Consider the following 22,549-nt stretch of genomic DNA (forward strand, 5'->3'; position numbering starts at 1 on the left):
AAGTAATCACTCCCCTTGACTTTTTCCACATTTTGTTTTTACAACCTTCATTTAAAATGCATTCAATTGTGATTTTGTGTCACTGGCCTACACACAATACCCCATAATGTCAAAGTGGAATTATGTTTTTAGACATTTTTACAAATGAATTAAAACTGAAAATCTGCAGTGCCTTGAGTCAATAAGTATTCTATCCTTTGTTCTGGCGCCTAAATAAGTTCAGGAGTAAAGATCTGCTTAACAAGTCATAATAAGTTGCATAGACTAACTCTGTGTGCAATTATAGTGTCACTTGAAACCCTCTCTCCTCCTCCACTGACGATACTGTCTGCACGCACTAGAATATCTGTCACGAACGTGTGGAAGAGATTCGGACCAAAACGCAGCATGAGGAAAATAAGCCATCTTCTTTTAATAAATGAACGAAGATGAACATGAAACGAAAACACTATACAAACAAATACAAAACAACAAACGATCGTGAAGCTAAATAACGCAAGTGCACAGACAAGCAACAAACGTTAAACATAGACAACTACCCACAAAAGCCTACTGCCTATGGCTACCTTAAATATGGCTCCCAATCAGAGACAAATGAATGACAGCTGTCTCTGATTGAGACCCAATCTAGGCAGCCATAGACATAACTAGACAACCTCACAATTATCTATCCCATACACATACAACACCCATAGACTAACCAAAACACACACAACATACAATGCCCACCCCAACTCACGCCCTGACCAACTAAACATAATCAAAATAACATAAAAATAGGTCAGGAACGTGACAATATCTAGTGTCCTGCCTTGCATATCTTTGCTCTGTGGTGCAACTTCGAAGGAACCACTTACTAGGGAGAATGGGGGGGGGTACTCCTTACCTGGTCCAATCAGTGTGCCCCCTCTGCAAAATACCGCTGACAGATCTTTTATTAAATAATGACGATAAAACAAGGGCTTAAAAGGAAGTTTAGTCATTAATTTGAAAAAAGAACATTAAAAAATGACTATTTTGAGGGGGCACGTGCCCTTGTGCCACCTATGGGCATGACACCTTTGGACACATACTTGCATGCATACTCACGAACACACACGCACACACACACACACCTCACATATGAATAATATATAATACATGTATGTTTATGTATTTATTCTTAATAGACACACACATTCCCAGGCATCTCAGGGAGGTGTAGTAGAGGGGAGCATTCCACCCCGGGCCTCAGCCACAGCACTGATCTATCCCTGGGGAGAGGACCTACCTCTGTTACAACACACCCCCTACACTGTCTGTATGGCCTCCCCGATACAACCTTCACCACATTACACTACATTAGTGGGTGTGTATTGGGTGGGGTGGGGTGTGTGTGTTACAGCCATGGAAGTGTGTGTGTGTTTGTGTGTGACAGAAAAAGAGGAGGAATAGAACCTGCTGCATTTATAGACTGTATGTAAGGTCCAGAGTCAATAGGCCACTCAGGGAGGAGACGTCCACTTCCTCACCGCCAGGGGAGCAGTTGCTGTTGGGGATTAACTGCCTTGGAGGGATAGCAGACATAGGGATAGCAGAAGGAGGGATAGCAGAGGGAGAGATAACAGAGGGGAGATAAAGGAGGGGGGATAGCAGAGGAAGGGATAGCAGAGAGAGGGATAGCAGAGGAAGGGATAGCAGAGGAAGGGATAGCAGAGGAAGGGTTAGCAGAGGGAGGGATAGCAGAGGAAGGGATAGCAAGGGAAGGGATAGCAGAGGAAGGGATAGCAAGGGAAGAGATAGCAGAGGAGGGATAGCAGAGGGAGGGATAGCAGAGGAAGGGATAGCAAGGGAAGGGATAGCAGAGGGAGGGATAGCAGTTGGGGGTGTAGCAGAGGGAGACGTAGCAGAGGGAGACATAGCAGAGGGGAGGTAGGAGAGGGAGGGATATCAGAGGTGGTAGCAGAGGGAGGGATAGCAAAGGGGCGTAGCAAAGGGAGGGATAGCAGAGGGAGGGATAGCAGAGGGAGGGTAGCAGAGGGAGGGATAGCAGAGAGGGATAGCAGAGGGAGGGATAGCAGAGGGGGATAGCAGAGGGAGGGATAGCAGAGGAAGGGATAGCAGAGGGAGGGATAGCAGAGGGGGATAGCAGAGGGAAGGATAGCAGCAGCACTCAAAGAGGAATGTGCTCAGAGTAATAGTAATAATAGTAATAATTTGCTCAGAGTAATATAAATAATAGTAATAACTGTAATGGTAATAATAACAATAGTAATAATAATAGTAATAATAATAATAGTAATAATAGTAATAGTAATAATAATAATAGTAAAAACCGTAATGGTAATAATAATAATAGTAATAATAATAATAGTAATAATAATAGTAATAGTAATAATAGTAATAATAATAATAGTAATAATAGTAATAATAATAATAGTAATAATAATAATAGTAATAATAATAGTAATAGTAATAGTAATAATAGTAATAATAGTAATAATAGTAATAATAGTAATAATAATAGTAATAGTAATAATAGTAATAATAATAATAGTAATAATAGTAATAACTAATAGTAATAATAACCGTAATAATAATAGTAATAATAATAGTAATAATAGTAATAATAGTAATAATAATAATAATAGTAATAGTAATAATAGTAATAGTAATAATAATAATAGTAATCAGTAATAATAGTAATAAACCGTAATGGTAATAATAATAATAACAATAGTAATAATAATAGTAATAATAGTAATAAGAATAATAGTAATAATAGTAATAATAATAATAGTAATAATAATAATAGTAATAATAATAGTAATAGTAATAATAATAATAGTAATAATAGTAATAATAGTAATAATAATAGTAATAGTAATAATAGTAATAATAATAATAGTAATAATAGTAATACTAATAGTAATAATAATAATAATAATAGTAATAATAATAGTAATAATAATAGTAATAATAGTAATAATAGTAATAATAATAGTAATAATAATAATAGTAATAATAATAGTAGTAATAGTAATAATAGTAATAATAGTAATAATAATAGTAATAATAGTAATAGTAATAATAGCAATAATAGTAATAATAATAGTAATAATAATAGTAATAATAGTAGTAATAATAATAGTAATAATAGTAATAATAGTAATAATAATAGTAATAATTCCATTGCTCTATTGCATACTGTAGCTAACCACTGAAACATATTCTTCCCCTCTCTTTCTCTCTCTCACACACACCTTTATCCTCTCTCTCTCCTCCTCTGCCTTTTCTCTTCCTCTCTCTCCACCTCCCCCTTTCTCCCTGTCCCAGGGTGTCACCTATACTCCATCAACACCCACCATGGGTCAGAGTTGAGGATCGTGGCGGCCATCAGGAATAAGCTCCTCCTCATCACCAGGAAACAGCCCCGCCTCGACGGCCTAGGCACCCTCGCTGCTGCAACCGACTCACCCGTGGACCAGTTCCAGTACATACGGGTGAGAGAAACTGTACACACAAGTGGACACTTACAGACGCGCGCGCACAGTTTAATCGCACACAGAAACACACACAACACTTACACATTTTTGGGGGAATGATTGAATGAGTTCAACAAGTCAATAATCAGTATACCTTCCAAGTAAAATACAATCTAATTTTATTTGTCACATGCGCCAAACACAACTGGTGTAAACTTTACCGTGAAATGCTTACTTACGAACCTTTCCCAATGAAAAAAATTGTAACACAAGAAGGATTTAAATAAAATACACAAGAATGGAGCTATATACAGGGAGTACCAGTACCAGATCAATGTGGAGCTATATACAGGGAGTACCAGTACCAGATCAATGTGGAGTTATATACAGGGAATACCAGTACCAGATCAATGTGGAGCTATATACAGGGAGTACCAGTACCAGATCAATGTGGAGTTATATACAGGGAATACCAGTACCAGATCAATGTGGAGCTATATACAGGGAGTAACAGTACCAGATCAATGTGGAGCTATATACAGGGAGTAACAGTACCAGATCAATGTGGAGCTATATACAGGGAGTACCAGTACCAGATCAATGTGGAGTTATATACAGGGAGTACCAGTACCATATCAATGTGGAGTTATATACAGGGAATACCAGTACCATATCAATGTGGAGTTATATACAGGGAGTACCAGTACCAGATCAATGTGGAGTTATATACAGGGGATACCAGTACCAGATCAATGTGGAGCTATATACAGGGAGTACCAGTACCAGATCAATGTGGAGTTATATACAGGGAATACCAGTACCATATCAATGTGGAGTTATATACAGGGAATACCAGTACGAGATCAATGTGGAGCTATATACAGGGAGTAACAGTACCAGATCAATGTGGAGCTATATACAGGGAATACCAGTACCAGATCAATGTGGAGCTATATACAGGGAGTACCAGTACCAGATCAATGTGGAGTTATATACAGGGAATACCAGTACCAGATCAATGTGGAGCTATATACAGGGAGTAACAGTACCAGATCAATGTGGAGCTATATACAGGGAATACCAGTACCAGATCAATGTGGAGCTATATACAGGGAGTACCAGTACCAGATCAATGTGGAGTTATATACAGGGAATACCAGTACCAGATCAATGTGGAGCTATATACAGGGAGTACCAGTACCAGATCAATGTGGAGTTATATACAGGGAATACCAGTACCAGATCAATGTGGAGCTATATACAGGGAGTAACAGTACCAGATCAATGTGGAGCTATATACAGGGAATACCAGTACCAGATCAATGTGGAGCTATATACAGGGAGTACCAGTACCAGATCAATGTGGAGTTATATACAGGGAATACCAGTACCAGATCAATGTGGAGCTATATACAGGGAGTAACAGTACCAGATCAATGTGGAGCTATATACAGGGAGTAACAGTACCAGATCAATGTGGAGCTATATACAGGGAGTACCAGTACCAGATCAATGTGGAGTTATATACAGGGAGTACCAGTACCATATCAATGTGATAGATAATAGATAGATAATAATAAAAGTAAAATAAATAACAGAGTAGCAGCAGAAAATGATGTGTAAAAGTGTGTGTGTGTAATGTGTATGTATGTGTGTTTGTGTTGTGTTGGTATCCGTGTGTGTGTGTGTGTGTGTGTGTGTGTGTGTGTGTGTGTGTGTGTGTGTGTGTGTGTGTGTGTGTGTGTGTGTGTGTGTGTGTGTGTGTGTGTGTGTGTGTGTGTGTGTGGGAGTTTTGTGTGGGAGTGTCTATGTAGTATGTGTGAATGAGTGTGTATATGGTGTGTATAGTCTAGTGAGTGTGTATATGGTGTGTATAGTCTAGTGAGTGTGCATATAATGTGTATAGTCTAGTGAGTGTGTATATGGTGTGTATAGTCTAGTGAATATGCATAGGGTGTGTATAGTCTAGTGAGTGTGCATAGGGTGTGTATAGTCTAGTGAGTGTGCATAGGGTGTGTATAGTCTAGTGAATGTGCATAGGGTGTGTATAGTCTAGTGAGTGTGTATAGTCTAGTGAATGTGTATATGGTGTGTATAGTCTAGTGAGTGTGTATATAGTGTGTATAGTCTAGTGAATGTGCATAGGGTGTGTATAGTCTAGTGAGTGTGCATATGGTGTGTATAGTCTAGTGAGTGTGTATATGATGTGTAAAGTCTAGTGAATGTGCATAGGGTGTGTGTAGTCTAGTGAATGTGCATAGGGTGTGTATAGTCTAGTGAATGTGCATAGGGTGTGTATAGTCTAGTGAGTGTGCATAGGGTGTGTATAGTCTAGTGAGTGTGCATAGGGTGTGTATAGTCTAGTGAGTGTGCATAGGGTGTGTATAGTCTAGTGAATGTGCATAGGGTGTGTATAGTCTAGTGAGTGTGTATAGTCTAGTGAATGTGTATATGGTGTGTATAGTCTAGTGAGTGTGTATATAGTGTGTATAGTCTAGTGAATGTGCATAGGGTGTGTATAGTCTAGTGAGTGTGCATATGGTGTGTATAGTCTAGTGAGTGTGTATATGATGTGTAAAGTCTAGTGAATGTGCATAGGGTGTGTATAGTCTAGTGAATGTGCATAGGGTGTGTATAGTCTAGTGAATGTGCATAGGGTGTGTATAGTCTAGTGAATGTGCATAGGGTGTGTATAGTCTAGTGAGTGTGCATAGGATGTGTATAGTCTAGTGAGTGTGCATAGGGTGTGTATAGTCTAGTGAATGTGAATAGGGTGTGTATAGTCTAGTGAATGTGCATAGGGTGTGTATAGTCTAGTGAATGTGCATAGGGTGTATAGTCTAGTGAGTGTGTATATGGTGTGTATAGTCTAGTGAGTGTGCATATGGTGTGTATAGTCTAGTGAGTGTGTATATGATGTGTAAAGTCTAGTGAGTGTGCATAGGGTGTGTATAGTCTAGTGAGTGTGCATAGGGTGTGTATAGTCTAGTGAGTGTGCATAGGGTGTGTATAGTCTAGTGAGTGTGCATAGGGTGTGTGTAGTCTAGTGAATGTGCATAGGGTGTGTATAGTCTAGTGAATGTGCATAGGGTGTGTATAGTCTAGTGAATGTGCATAGGGTGTGTATAGTCTAGTGAATGTGTATAGGGTGTGTATAGTCTAGTGAGTGTGCATAGGGTGTGTATAGTCTAGTGAATGTGCATAGGGTGTGTATAGTCTAGTGAATGTGCATAGGGTGTGTATAGTCTAGTGAGTGTGCATAAGGTGTGTATAGTCTAGTGAGTGTGCATAGGGAGTGTATAGTCTAGTGAGTGTGCATAGGGTGTGTATAGTCTAGTGAGTGTGCATAGGGTGTGTATAGTCTAGTGAATGTGCATAGGGTGTGTATAGTCTAGTGAGTGTGCATAGGGTGTGTATAGTCTAGTGAGTGTGCATAGGGTGTGTATAGTCTAGTGAGTGTGCATAGGGTGTGTATAGTCTAGTGAGTGTGCATAGGGTCAGTGCAGATAGTTCAGGTACTGTTAATTGAATATTTAGGCTGTTTAGCAGTCTGGCTATTTAACAGTCTTATGGCTTGTGGGTAGAAGCTGTCTTGGAGCCTGTTGGTCTGAGAGCCGATGCTCCGGTACCGTTTGCTGGACGGTAAAAGAGTGAACAGTCTATGGCTTGGGTGGCTGGAGTCTTTGGCAATTTTTCGGGCCTTCCTCTAACACCGGCTGTTAAAGAGGTCCTGGGTGGAAGGGAGTTCGGCCCCAGTGATGTACTGGGCTGTCCGCACCACCCTCTGTAGAGCTTTGCGGTCAAGGGCGGTGCCTTTGCCATACCAAGCGGGGATGCAGCCAGTTAAGATGCTCTCTCTGTGGTGCAGCTGGAGAACTTTTTGAGCTATTCCATAGCTGCTGTAATGCAGCAGCAAGAGAAGGTCAGCATTTTACCACAGCTAAGGGATCTAGTGAATGAGGAGAGGCTCATAGCCATGCACACAGGCATGCATTCACACACACACACACACGCACACACACACACACACACACACACACACACACACACACACACACACACACACACACACACACACACACACACACACACACACACACACACACACCTGTGTGAGGCCCACCCTCCTGACCTGTCCCCCCTCCTGACCTGCCCCCCCCCAGGAGATCTGTCTATGTGACCCTCCAGTAGTCATGGCCCTAGTGGACGGTCCTACAGGGGAGAACGACAACATGATCTGTGTGGCCTACAAACACCAGTTTGACCTGATCAACGAGAGCACCGGGGACGCATACAGGCTACACCACGTAGACGCCAACCGGGTGAGACCTCCTAACAATATGATTTATGGTGTTATTTACATTACCTTCCACTTACCTGGTTGGTTGACTGAGAAGAGAGCTCAACAATGAAGGGGAAGAGTTACAGTTTAGAGGAGAACAGTTAAAGATGGGCCAATGAATGACAATTGAGTAGAATAAATTCAATACAGTGCTCTTCTCTGCCATGTGCACACAGGTCAACTTTGTGGCAGCCATCGATGTGTACGAGGATGGGGAGGCTGGTCTTTTGTTGTGTTACAATTGTGAGTCTCCATTTATCTGGGGTATTTCTACACTCTACACTCTTATAAAATAACGGTACGGTATTGTTAGTTGGGTTATAAAAAAATATTAAAATACATATAATGTACCTTCAGAGGTACACATAATGATGTCACACGGTACTGTTCGGTACCTTTTAGGGTACATTTGCGAATAAAGAGTATAATGGTACATTTTTGTACCCCATATATTACCCTAATACTTGTAGGCTGTATTAGGGTAAAACTACCCCTCAAAATAAGGCCTTATGAAGAGTTTAATTATAATGATAACATACACCTTGGAATTCACTTGGTGAAGGCCACAGGACTGAAAATGAACTAATTCAACAACCATGTATCTGTCACTAACAAATACAGTCATGGTTGATAACCTCAGAGGCAAGGCACACTGGAAAATGATATTGGAGGCGTGGCTTAGTGGGGGTGTGGCAGTCATTAGTTATTTTTGGCCACTCATGAGTAAAAGTGCTTGTTTGTCACTTATAGAGAACATATTGCTTTGTCACTGTATTGTTACGATATAAAGGCAAAAAGCATGCTTTTGTACCTGTGGAGGAAGGTACTCTCTGAGGTATGAACTGGGGTACAATTATGCACCTGTTACTAAAAGTACAAAGGAGATTCCTTACAGTGAGATTCCACCCCAGGGACCAGCGGTTGTACTCCTTTAGGATCAAGTCTAAACCTTTATTTCTGAGGGTGTAGTAACGTTTGAATATATATTATCCATTGTCCTCAACACCCATATATACAAGGTTCCTATATATACAAGGTTCCTATATATACAAGGTTCCTATATATACAAGGTTCCTATATATACAAGGTTCCTATATATACAAGGTTCCTATATATACAAGGTTCCTATATATACAAGGTTCCTATATATACAAGGTTCCTATATATACAAGGTTCCTATATATACAAGGTTCCTATATATACAAGGTTCCTATATATACAAGGTTCCTATATATACAAGGTTCCTATATATACAAGGTTCCTATATATACAAGGTTCCTATATATACAAGGTTCCTATATATACAAGGTTCCTATATATACAAGGTTCCTATATATACAAGGTTCCTATATATACAAGGTTCCTATATATACAAGGTTCCTATATATACAAGGTTCCTATATATACAAGGTTAACGACTGTGTTTCTATATTTAGACTTATGTTTCTAAACTCGTCTTTCTGTGCAGATACTTGTTCCTATAATTACTTAACAATGACATGGTATAAAGGCATATTGGGTCACTAATATATCCATTCTAATACTGTATATCTCATATGTTCCCCAGATATCTGTTCCTATAAGAAGGTGTGTCCATTCAATGGGTCCACCCCTATGATCCAGTCTAACGCCTCTGACTTACACTTCAGCTGGAACCAGATGCCCAACGCCATCGGTGAGTAGCACTGGTAACCATAGCAACCAGCAGCCCCACCCTAACCCTCCCCACACCCCGCTCCCTCCCTTGGTCAGCCCAGCCTCCGGCCCTGGCCTGAGCCCCGTCACCATGGTAACATGCAGCGGGTGGCCACCCAGGCTAGGTCGTCCAGAGTGTTTGTCTGTGTCTGTTTGTGTCTGTGTTTGTTTCTGATGATGAAAGCAGAGAATGGCTGGCTAAAGATACATTACACAAGCTACAGTTTCTCTTATGTTAGTATGTCTATGTTTGTACTGTCATGCTGCTTTGACAAACCAATTTTACCCTTAGGATTAATTTATTAGGACATTATCTATCCAAACCCTCTATCCGAATCTATCAGCTCCATTTAGCCAGGTGTTCTTCAGAATGTTGATGCTGTGCTTTGGAATCATAATTACTTCATAGTCATGCACTAATTATTACTGTTGATTCTCCGTTCTGTCTGTAAATGCACTTTTTCTTATACTATGTCAGCACATGGGATGTTAATTCTTTATTCAATAACAGGAAGTTGTTGTTGTGTTAGTGTGTGCATTCCCCTACATCTTGGCCTTTACCACTGACTCCATTGAGATCCGGCTGGTTGTCAACGGTAACCTGGTCTACACAGCTGTCGTGCCAGAGCTCCAGCTGACTGCCTCCAGGGTGAGTTTGGTTGACAGGTGGAAGTGTCCAATCATGATGGTAATGAATCTGAGTTATAAAGCGCTTTTCCTACACAACACAAAAGAGAGAGAGAAAGCGTGTGTGTGTGTACCCACGTGTGTGTGCGTGCATGCGTTCACGAGCTTGTATGTGCGTGTCCGTTTGTGAGCATGTGTGTGTGTGTGTGTGTGTGTGTGTGTGTGTGTGTGTGTGTGTGTGTGTGTGTGTGTGTGTGTGTGTGTGTGTGTGTGTGTGTGTGTGTGTGTGTGTGTGTGTGTGTGCGTGTGTGCGTGTGTGCGTGCGTGCGTGCGTTTTTAGAAACAAAATTCTCAGCAATCTTATTTCAATCAGTCTTTATTATCCCAGAGGGACCACACATAAACACTATCAAACACACAACTCATACACAACAGAAGGACACATGCAGACTGTACCATTCAACAATATGACACACTACCTCATCATGTTGTAGCAGGTGTTGGATTCTAGCTTGAAATAGACTGATACATGTTACCATACTAGAACTTATTGATGACTTTACATGTATAAGGAATGTGTATGTTGGGGTCAATGAAGGGTGGATAGGAACTTGGTGTATGGAAAGTTACTGAGTGAGACAGAAAGTTCATATTCTGTGAGGTGAAGGGTAATAGTTTGTCTCTGATAAGGCAGGACAGCTGCAGAACTAGGAAGCAGCGAGGAATTCAGCTCGAGGTCAAGTCAACAGATGAAGTGACAAGACACATCTGGGAGGGGGGCCAGAAGGGCCCACCCCAACGGCCCTCCTACTACCGTCCTATCTCACACACATACACTTCCACACCCACCAAGGTTCAAGCATCAGGCAGGGCCATGATTACAATCCTGTCTAGCAACAGGGATGTCTAGATGTGGAAGGAGTTGACCCAGCCTAGTAGGAGGTTATAAATATATGTGATTGTGTAATGATGCTTTGTCTTTGCAGCTGTTGGACCCAGTGGGTGAATAAATTTGGTTTGAGCTTTTCCTAGTTGTCTGTTTGGGTTTGTTCAGAACCTAAGACAGGTGATGGCATTATTTCACTAACCAACATCTCTCTCTCTCTCTCTCTCTCTCTCTCTCTCTCATCTCTCTCTCTCTCATCTCTCTCTCTCTTCATCTCTCTCTCTCTCTTCATCTCTCTCTCTCTCTCTTCATCTCTCTCTCTCTCTCTTCATCTCTCTCTCTCTCTCTCTCTCTCTCTCTCTCTCTCTCTCTCTCTCTCTCTCTCTCTCTCTCTCTCTCTCTCTCTCTCTCTCTCTCTCTCTCTCTCTCTCTCTCTCTCTCTCTCTCTCGGTGCATGCTGGGTGTTTTTGGAGTCTGAGTGTTTGGTGTGGAAAGCTCTATCCTAACTAACTTTCTTGATTCTTTTCTTTACATGTTATTTTCTATGGTGGAGGGTTAATGCAATATTTGTTTTTGGCGGTATCCAAAGTTTTTTTTTTCAAAGTTAGGGTGGAAGAGGACAGAGTAACTTTCCTGGGGGTTGGAAGGTGTAGTGTGCGCAATGGCTTCTCAGCCTAGCGCGGAGGAGACGCTGTCTATACAGCATGGATTCAGGTGTGTTCCTGAGAACGGAGTTAAGGTGGAGGAGGTTCTGCTCGCGGTCGGTGAACAGGTAGGAGCTGAGTTTATACATTCTGCTTCTAGAATGAACAAAGCTGTGGTTGTGTTCATGAAAAGGGCTAATTTGGTCGGTAGGCTAATTGCTAGCGGAATATTTGTAAGGGATGTGTTGGTGTCAATTTCACCTCTCTCTACCCCTTCAACAAGAGTTGTAGTGGCAAATTTGCCTCCGTTTATCACGGATGATCAAATTAGGAAAGAGCTGAGTCGTTTTGGTAAGTTTGCTAGCGGTTTCCGTGTACTGTCAGCAGGGTTTCAGGCAGATGCCGTTAAACACGTTGTTTCGTTCCGGAGGCAAGTGTTTATGTTTCTGAACAACAACGAGCAACAGCTAAATGTGCATTTTAAAGTGAGGCATGGGGAGGGGCTCTATGCAGGTTTTGCCAGCACAGATAGTCTACGGTGTTTTGAATGTGGGGATTTGGGGCACAAGAGCTTTGCGTGCCCACATAAAGGCCGTAGACAAGGTGAGGATACAAGCGCAAATGGGGGAAATCGAGGTCAAAATGCAGGGGGTAAGGAGATGCAGACAGCAGAGGCTGGGCCTAGTCAGTCTAGAGATGGTGGTGTAGATGAGGCTGGGCCTAGTCAGGCTAGAGATGGTAGGGTAGTGGAGGCTGGGTCTAGTCAGGCTAGAGATGGTGGAGAAGCAGAGGCTGGGTCTAGTCAGGCTAGAGATGGTGGGGAAGCACAGGCTGGGTCTAGTCAGGCTAGAGATGGTGGGGTAGCTGAGGCTGGGCCTAGTTATGCTATGGAGGGTGGTGTAGAGGGTGCTGGGTCTAGGCAGGCTATGGATGGTGGTATAGCAGAGGCTGAGTCTAGTCAAGCTATGGATGGTGGGGTAGCTGAGGCTGGCCCAAGTCATGCTATGGAGGGTGGTGTAGATGATGCTGGGCCGAGTCATGCTATGGAGGGTGGTGCAGATGATGCTGGGCCGAGTCATGCTATGGAGGGTGGTGTAGATGATACTGGGTCTAGTCAGGTTACTCTAGTGGATGAGGAGAGTATAGTGGGGAAGTGTAAGAGATTAGGGGGGGAGGAGGAGGGTGTCAAGCGGAAAAGGAAAAAGGGTGTGGACAAAGGCACCATGGAAATGTTGCCTGTTGCTGTGGGTGAGGCCCTAACCAGAGAGAAAGAGCAGGTGGTCAGGGTGGGAGATAGAGAAGAGGAGGAAAGTGAGTCTGAGGAAGAGGATGAGGAGTTATTTTTTTCAGACTCCTCTTCAATTGGCCCGGAGCTGACAGCCAGTCAACCAGAAGGGTCTAAGTACACGTTGAGAGAACTGACAAGGTTCCTGAATGAGACTAAGGGGAAAAAAGTTAATCTTGAGGCTTTTTTTCCTGATTCTAGAAAGTTTGTAAGATCAGTACAACATGCTATGAGAAATGAGGGGCATGGTGTCCTCTCACCCAAGAAACGGTTTAGGTTGAGGAAGTGGGTCACAACAGTGCGTAAAGGTTTACCTTCAGACACTGTTTAAATGTTTAATTTCTTACTGACACTGGGGCTTTTTGAGCTTTCCTATTGGTCTATTTCTCTGCTGGCTTTTCTCCCACTTCTTATGGAGACTCTTTGGGTAGGCTCGCTTAATATAAATGGTGCCAGAGATGCGGGAAAGAGGAGTGTGTTGGGTGAATATGTAAAACAAAAGAAAGTACAGGTGTTGTTTCTGCAGGAGACGCATAGTGATGTGGTGAATGAAGTTGATTGGGGGCTCTGGTGGAAAGGGGCAAGTGTGTTGAGCCATGGGACAAATCTTAGTGCAGGGGTGGCAGTCCTTTTTGCACCGGGTCTGGCTGTAAAAATTTGCTCCTCAAAGGAGGTGTGTAGGGGCAGGTTGCTTGTTGTTAAAGCAGAGATTAACAACATGGGTTTTGTCTTTATAAATGTGTATGCGCCTAACACAGGGAGAGAAAGAGGGGTTCTATTTGGGAGTCTTAGACAGGAACTCTCACAAGTAGCGCCTGAGGAGACGCTGGTGATCGGAGGTGACTGGAACTGTACAATGGATTTTACAAAAGACAGAAATGGGGAAGAGCCTCATTCAGTGTCAGTGGGAGTGTTAAGGGACATCTTTAATCAGTTTGACCTAGTGGATGTTTGGAGAACTAAACATCCAAACACAAGACAGTATACGTGGGTGAAGGTTTTTGGGGCTAGGGTGAGTGCAGCTCGACTTGATCGTTTTTACATGTCCAGGAATCAGAGCAATAGGCTGCTGGGTGCTACCATTCTCCCAGTGGGGTTTTCGGATCACCACATAACCATGGCTCGGCTGTCTATTTCACCAGGGCCCCGGCAGGCATCTTATTGGAAGTTCAATGTAAAGCTCTTACAAGATGCCACTTTTTGCTCAGGTTTCCAGACTTTTTGGGAAAGATGGGGGCAGCGAAGAGAGGAGTATGAGTCTCTGAGTCAATGGTGGGATGTGGGGAAAGTGCAAATTCGGCTTTTCTGTCAACAGTACACAGCTCTCTCATCCTCAGAGGCTAGGAGAGTATTGGGGGAACTAGAGCGGTGTATTAGTGAGATGGAGGTAGAGATGGTGGGGCAAGGCAATGTAGGCCTCCAGGCTAACTTAGCCGAATTACGTAGGGACCTGGGTAGTTTTTTCCAGGTTAAAGCAAAGGGAGCACTTGTAAGAGCTAGGTTCTCCATGCTCAAGGAGATGGATGCTCCCAGCTCCTTCTTCTTTGGTTTGGAAAGACAGAGCAGTGAAGCCAAGGGTATGCATTGTCTACGGCTGTCTGATGGGCGGGTGACCTCTGTGGTGGGGGAGATGCGGGAGCGGACTGTGGAGTTTTATACTGAATTGTATAGGGCAGAAATGTGTGATCCTATGTGTGCTCAGGTCTTGTTCGCAGGACTCCCTAAGCTCTCTCGGGCACAGAGGGATGAAATGGACATTCCTCTGTTGTCACATGAACTGGCAGAGGCCGTAACCCAGATGTCCCCCGGTCGTGCACCCGGGGTCGATGGACTTCCAGTGGAGTTTTACAAAAAATTCTGGGGAACTATTGGACAGGATTTCTTTTGCGTGTTGCGTGAATGCGTCGAGGTAGGAGAGTTGCCGATGAGCTGCCGTCGGGCGGCACTGACTCTCCTGCCCAAAAAAGGGGACTTGTGTGAACTTAAGAACTGGAGGCCTGTGGCATTACTCTGTGCGGACTATAAGATATTTGCCAAGGTCCTCTCTAACAGACTGAAGTCCCATCTGGACTCTATAATACACAAGGACCAGACATATTGTGTACCGGGACGCTCAATCACGGACAACTTGTTCTTGATTAGGGACATGTTGGACTTGTCGAGAGGTTCTAATGTGAACTTTGGACTGGTCTCTTTAGATCAAGAGAAGGCTTTTGATAGAGTGGATCATGAGTATCTGTTTAATGTGATGTCTGTGTTTGGGTTTGGGAAGAGCTTTGTGAACTGTGTGAAGCTGTTGTATGCTGGGGCGTCATGTATGGTTAAGGTGGGAGGGGCGCTCAGTAGGCCTGTCTGGGTGAGACGGGGCATTAGACAAGGATGCCCTCTATCTGGGCAGCTGTACACACTAGCCATTGAGCCTTTTTTAGGACTGCTACGCAGGAGACTGCGGGGAGTGTGCTGGACAGGCATGGAGGTGGTGACAGGAATAGCAGTCTCAGCATATGCAGATGATGTTTCTGTGATGGTCAGGGATGGGCAAGATATGCAGGAGCTAGAGACCAGTCTGAAGGTGTACGAGGGAGCTTCATCAGCTAAGGTAAACTGGGGAAAGAGCAAAGCTCTGTTATGTGGGGCATGGGGGGATAGGGCTCCTCCTCTGCTTCCAGGGGGTTTGCAGTGGGGTTGTGAAGGGCTTAAAGTGTTGGGGGTGTACCTGGGCTCGGAGAGGTGGGTCAGCAAGAACTGGGAGGGGCTGTCACAGGCAGTGGTGTCAAGACTGGCCAGGTGGAGGTGGCTCCTGTCCCAAGTGTCATATAGAGGGAGGGTGCTGATAATCAACAACCTGGTGGCATCTTCCTTGTGGCATAAACTGGCTGTCCTCAACCCCCCCGCCGGTCTGCTTGCAGACCTGCAACGCAAGCTGGTGGATTTCTTTTGGTCGGGCCATCACTGGCTGAAGGCAGCAGTGTTGTACATGACCGTCCACGAAGGAGGACAGGGCCTGGTGGAACTGGAGAGCAGGATGGCTGCTTTCCGGCTAAAGGCGGTGCAGAGACTGCTGTACCATACTGATGTTGACTGGAGGGAACCAGCATGCGCGCTGCTGAGGAGAGCTGGCGGATTAGGGTTGGACCGGCAGCTGTTCCTCATGAAGCTGGAGAGGCTGAGTACAGCAGGTCTCTCAGAGTTTTACTCTGCGGTGCTGAGGGCCTGGCAGCTGCTAAGGCCCACACGAGAAGGGGGTGTGGAGCCTGGGCAGTGGGTGTGGGAGGAGCCTATTTTCCACAACCCAGCCATCCCTTTGAGATCGGTTCAGTCGGCCACCCTGCAGAGGCAACTGATGGCAGGGGGTTTACAAAGGCTAGGTGACCTGAGACTGCTGGGAGAGGAGGGGTGGAAAACCCCGGAGGTCTTGGCGCAACAAACAGGAATAACGTCTCTTAGGCTGCTGGAGAGATTCCTGGAGGAGGTCCAGGAGGCAATGTCTGAGCCGGTAAGGGGGGTGTTTGAGAGGCCAAAGGGAGAGGGGCCACCAATGTTTCCGCCACTGCAGGTGACGGCAGAGACTGGAGACTGGCAAGGGGGTCTGGAGGACTTGTTAGATTTTAACACTCCGAGCCTGGGGGAGTTTGAGGGGGTGGGAGGTAAAGCCATCTACAACCTCTGCGTTAAGGTTAGGAACATTAGAAGCCTAACAGGAGTGAAGGCACATCAGTGGCAGGGGGTATGTGGGGCGGAGAGTATGGTGGGTTTTAGATGGAGGGCGCTCTACAAACCCCCAGTACCAAAGAGGTCAGGGGACCTCCAGTGGAGGGTTCTTCATGGAGCCCTGGCCACTAACAGCTGGTTGGCACGGGTTGATCCGGGAATTGGGCAGGGGTGTCCTTTCTGTCAAATGAAAGAAACTGTGATTCATGTGTTTTCTGTGTGCACCAGGTTAATGCCTTTAATGTCTCTGCTGGAATGTCTGTGTGACAGGTTGGGGGTGGTTTTTGCTGTTGGGATGTTTATAATGGGATACAGGTATTCGAGTAAGGAGAAAGAAAAATGTGTTTTGTTGAATTTTCTGTTTGCTCAGGCAAAATTAGCTATTTGGCTAACAAGGAGAAACAGGGTCAAAGTTGGGGGGATAACAGACCCTTTACTACTGTTTAATGGGATGGTCTCTGCGCGCCTTAGGGTTGAGTTTGAGTTCTATAAACTGATCAAATGTGTGGAGATGTTTGAGGAGATATGGTGTGTTGGGGGGGCTGTCTGTATTGCTGGGGAAGATGTTTTGGATATACGGTTGTAGGAGAGGGTATTGTTTTTGTGTATGGTGATGGTGGTTTGTATCATGTGGTAGATGGAAAGGTGAGTATGGTACATGTATGCAGTACAGGATATATTTTTGTTTTTTTATTTTAGGGGGGGGTGAGTTTTAAATGAAATGAGAATGTTTCAATAAAGAAAGACAAAAAGTCAAAAGTCTCTCTCTCTCTCTCTCTCTCTCTCTCTCTCTCTCTCTCTCTCTCTCTCTCTCTCTCTCTCTCTCTCTCTCTCTCTCTCTCTCTCTCTCTCTCTCTCTCTCTCTCTCTCTCTCTCTCTCAATTCAATTCAATTCAATTCAATTCAAGGGGCTTTATTGGCATGGGAAACATGTGTTAACATTGCCAAAGCAAGTGAGGTAGATAATATACAAAAGTGAAATAAACAATAAAAATGAACAGTAAACATTACACATACAGAAGTTTCAAAACAATAAAGACATGACAAATGTCATATTATATATATGCAGTGTTGTAACAATGTACAAATGGTTAAAGCACACAAGTTAAAATAAATAAACATAAATATGGGTTGTATTTACAATGGTGTTTGTTCTTCACTGGTTGCCCTTTTCTTGTGGCAACAGGTCACAAATCTTGCTGCTGTGATGGCACACTGTGGAATTTCACCCAGTAGATATGGGAGTTTATCAAAATTGGATTTGTTTTCGAATTCTTTGTGGATCTGTGTAATCTGAGGGAAATATGTCTCTCTAATATGGTCATACATTGGGCAGGAGGTTAGGAAGTGCAGCTCAGTTTCCACCTCATTTTGTGGGCAGTGAACACATAGCATGTCTTCTCTTGAGAGCCATGTCTGCCTACGGCGGCCTTTCTCAATAGCAAGGCTATGCTCACTGAGTCTGTACATAGTCAAAGCTTTCCTTAAGTTTGGGTCAGTCACAGTGGTCAGGTATTCTGCCACTGTATACTCTCTGTTTAGGGCCAAATAGCATTCTAGTTTGCTCTGTTTTTTTGTTAATTCTTTCCAATGTGTCAAGTAATTATCTTTTTGTTTTCTCATGATTTGGTTGGGTCTAATTGTGCTGTTGTCCTGGGGCTCTGTGGGGTGTGTTTGTGTTTGTGAACAGAGCCCTAGGACCAGCTTGCTTAGGGGACTCTTCTCCAGGTTCATCTCTCTGTAGGTGATGGCTTTGTTATGGAAGGTTTGGGAATCGCTTCCTTTTAGGTGGTTGTAGAATTTAACGGCTCTTTTCTGGATTTTGATAATTAGTGGGTATCGGCCTAATTCTGCTCTGCATGCATTATTTGGTGTTCTACGTTGTACACGGAGGATATTTTTGCAGAATTCTGCATGCAGAGTCTCAATTTGGTGTTTGTCCCATTTTGTGAAATCTTGGTTGGTGAGCGGACCCCAGACCTCACAACCATAAAGGGCAATGGGCTCTATGACTGATTCAAGTATTTTTAGCCAGATCCTAATTGGTATGTTGAAATTTATGTTCCTTTTGATGGCATAGAATGCCCTTCTTGCCTTGTCTCTCAGATCGTTCACAGCTTTGTGGAAGTTACCTGTGGTGCTGATGTTTAGGCCGAGGTATGTATAGTTTTTTGTGTGCTCTAGGGCAACGGTGTCTAGATGGAATTTGTGGTCCTGGTGACTGGACCTTTTTTGGAACACCATTATTTTGGTCTTACTGAGATTTACTGTCAGGGCCCAGGTCTGACAGAATCTGTGCAGAAGATCTAGGTGCTGCTGTAGGCCCTCCTTGGTTGGTGACAGAAGCACCAGATCATCAGCAAACAGTAGACATTTGACTTCGGATTCTAGTAGGGTGAGACCGGGTGCTGCAGACTGTTCTAGTGCCCGCGCCAATTCGTTGATATATATGTTGAAGAGGGTGGGGCTTAAGCTGCATCCCTGTCTCACCCCACGACCCTGTGTGAAGAAATGTGTGTGTTTTTTGCCAATTTTAACCGCACACTTGTTGTTTGTGTACATGGATTTTATAATGTCGTATGTTTTACCCCCAACACCACTTTCCATCAATTTGTATAGCAGACCCTCATGCCAAATTGAGTCGAAGGCTTTTTTGAAATCAACAAAGCATGAGAAGACTTTGCCTTTGTTTTGGTTTGTTTGGTTGTCAATTAGGGTGTGTAGGGTGAATACATGGTCTGTTGTACGGTAATTTGGTAAAAAGCCAATTTGACATTTGCTCAGTACATTGTTTTCATTGAGGAAATGTACGAGTCTGCTGTTAATGATAATGCAGAGTATTTTCCCAAGGTTACTGTTGACGCATATTCCACGGTAGTTATTGGGGTCAAATTTGTCTCCACTTTTGTGGATTGGGGTGATCAGTCCTTGGTTCCAAATATTGGGGAAGATGCCAGAGCTAAGGACGATGTTAAAGAGTTTTAGTATAGCCAATTGGAATTTGTTGTCTGTATATTTGATCATTTCATTAAGGATACCATCAACACCACAGGCCTTTTTGGGTTTGAGGGTTTTTATTTTGTCCTGTAACTCATTCAAGGTAATTGGAGAATCCAATGGGTTCTGGTAGTCTTTAATAGTTGATTCTAGGATTTGTATTTGATCATGTATATGTTTTTGTTCTTTATTCTTTGTTATAGAGCCAAAAAGATTGGAGAAGTGGTTTACCCATACATCTCCATTTTGGATAGATAATTCTTCGTGTTGTTGTTTGTTTAGTGTTTTCCAATTTTCCCAGAATTGGTTAGAGTCTATGGAGTCTTCAATTACATTGAGCTGATTTCTGACGTGCTGTTCCTTCTTTTTCCGTAGTGTATTTCTGTATTGTTTTAGTGATTCGCCATAGTGAAGGCGTAGACTCAGGTTTTCCGGGTCTCTATGTTTTTGGTTGGACAGGTTCCTCAATTTATTTCTTAGATTTTTGCATTCTTTATCAAACCATTTGTCATTGTTGTTCATTTTCTTCGGTTTTCTATTTGAGATTTTTAGATTTGATAGGGAAGCTGAGAGGTCAAATATACTGTTAAGATTTTCTACTGCCAAGTTTACACCTTCACTATTGCAGTGGAACATTTTACCCAGGAAGTTGTCTAAAAGGGATTGAATTTGCTGTTGCCTAATTGTTTTTTGGTAGGTTTCCAAACTGCATTCCTTCCATCTATAGCATTTCTTAATGTTACTCAGTTCCTTTGGCTTTGATGCCTCATGATTGAGTATTGCTCTGTTCAAGTAGACTGTGATTTTGCTGTGGTCTGATAGGGGTGTCAGTGGGCTGACTGTGAACGCTCTGAGAGACTCTGGGTTGAGGTCAGTGATAAAGTAGTCTACAGTGCTACTGCCAAGAGATGAGCTATAGGTGAACCTACCATAGGAGTCCCCTCGAAGCCTACCATTGACTATGTACATACCCAGCGTGCGACAGAGCTGCAGGAGTTGTGACCCGTTTTTGTTGGTTATGTTGTCATAGTTGTGCCTAGGGGGGCATATGGGGGAGGGAATGCTGTCACCTGCAGGCAGGTGTTTGTCCCCCTGTGTGCTGAGGGTGTCAGGTTCTTGTCCAGTTCTGGCATTTAGGTCGCCACAGACTAATACATGTCCCTGGGCCTGGAAATGATTGATTTCCCCCTCCAGGATGGAGAAGCTGTCTTTATTAAAGTATGGGGATTCTAGTGGGGGGATATAGGTAGCACACAGGAGGACATTTTTCTCTGTTAAGATAATTTCCTTTTGAATTTCTAGCCAAATGTAAAATGTTCCTGTTTTGATTAATTTAATGGAGTGAGTTAGGTCTGCTCTATACCAAATTAGCATTCCCCCTGAGTCCCTTCCCTGTTTCACACCTGGTAGTTTGGTGGATGGGACTACCAGCTCTCTGTAACCTAGAGGGCAACCAGTGGGTCCGTCTCCGCTATACCATGTTTCTTGCAGGATGACAATGTCTGCATTACCGATTTCTTTGGTGAAGTCCGTGTTCCTGCTCTTTAGGCCAAAGGCAGATGACCTCAGGCCTTGGATATTCCAGGATGATATAGTGAAGGCTTTTTGTTCCATAAAGTGTCCAATGTTGTTGGCCGTGTGGTTTGGCCTCAGGCCAGTAAGTGTGAGCAGAGCCTGCTGAGCATCTGGTACATGCCGTTGGCTTGGGCGAGTGTAAGAGTGGGGGTTGGGCCTGTTTGCCCGCTCACTACCTGGGCGTATGTGTGACTTCCATGTTGATGCTCTCTTTGCGGGGGTGGGGTGCATGGGGTGGGCAGGAGTGGCATAGGTCTGATCTGAGGGGGCCTAAATGGGGTGTGGGCATGGTTGATGTGGGGGGGTGTTGATTGGTTGGGGTGGGGGTGTGGATGTGTCTGGGGGTGCTGTGGTCTGGATGTAAGTCCTCTTGGCGTGGGTCCTCTATGTGTAGGTCCACGGGGGGGTCCTGCAGGTCTTGGAGGGTGTCTCGCTGGTCTGGGTGGGGTGTCTATTGATCTGTTGCTCCTGTGTGAAGTGTTGGGGCTGCGTTTGAGAGCGATGTCCTTTAGAGTCCGGACAAAGGTGGGCACTGCTGCCTTATAGAGGTGGACCTGGTCATAGAGGCTGTTCAAGTCCAGGGTGGAGTGGTGGGCCAGGAAAACATTTGGTTTTGAGGCACAGTCACGGGAAATGCTTGCGTTTACCCGCTGTATTGTAGCAGGGTGGAAGTCTTTTCGTGGTAGCAGGGTGGAGATAACCACTTGTGCATTGGGGAAAGTAGAAGAAGCTTTTTCAATCACTCCCTTCAGTGCTGTGGCCACCCTTTCCTGCTTTGCTCTCAGGTCGTTTGTGCCTGTGTGTATTATTATGTGGCTAGGTGAGCCTAGTTTGTCCTCAGACAGAAGGTCTAGGGCGCGCTGGGTGTTTGGACACCAGAGTTTAGACACACTGTGTTTGGGAAAAAGTTTTTTTTCTTCTATATATTTCCCATTTGAGTCCATAAGGAGAACAATCTGTGTCTTGTGTTTGTTCTCAGTGGGTGTGGGGGGGTTGTCAGGAGGGCTATCAGGGTGGCTGACAGGGGGGGTGCTCAGGGGGGGTGAGAGCTGCTGGGCTTGGGTTTTTTCTTTTGTCTGTTCTGCTGTGATGTTGACTCTATGGTCAGGGTCTGGTGTGGACTGTTCTGCTGTGGTGTCGAGACTTTTGTCCGGTGCTGAGGTGGGCTGTTCTGCTGGCGTCTCTGTGGGGATGGCCACCTCCCTAGTGGGTTGTTCTCTGTCACATGCCATCCCCCTCAACCTCTCCTCCAGCAGTCTGATCCTCTCCTCCATCCCCCTCTCCCTCTCCTCCAGCAGTCTGATCCTCTCCTCTAGTGCTTTG

At 44.1% G+C, this 22,549-nt stretch overlaps 1 protein-coding gene across 7 annotated transcripts in view; it reads left to right on the top strand.

The window, feature by feature from the left end:
- The window catches only part of garnl3 (GTPase activating Rap/RanGAP domain like 3), a 183,823-nt gene that overhangs the window by 130,033 nt on the left and 31,241 nt on the right, over positions 1–22,549 (top strand). For 6 of the 7 annotated variants that reach the window (XM_071351733.1, XM_071351739.1, XM_071351732.1 and 3 more), the window contains exons 22-26: positions 3,316–3,482; positions 7,628–7,786; positions 7,983–8,049; positions 9,374–9,481; positions 10,032–10,150. In XM_071351733.1, coding sequence (XP_071207834.1) covers positions 3,316–3,482; positions 7,628–7,786; positions 7,983–8,049; positions 9,374–9,481; positions 10,032–10,150 — 620 coding nt within the window. Of the gene's footprint in view, positions 1–3,315; positions 3,483–7,627; positions 7,787–7,982; positions 8,050–9,373; positions 9,482–10,031; positions 10,151–10,818; positions 11,141–22,549 lie in introns of those variants that run through there. The other variant, XM_071351738.1, reaches the window with a different exon arrangement.

The sequence above is a fragment of the Salvelinus alpinus genome, chromosome 18 (genome assembly GCF_045679555.1).
Source record: "Salvelinus alpinus chromosome 18, SLU_Salpinus.1, whole genome shotgun sequence".
In the NCBI taxonomy this organism is placed as follows: domain Eukaryota; kingdom Metazoa; phylum Chordata; class Actinopteri; order Salmoniformes; family Salmonidae; genus Salvelinus; species Salvelinus alpinus.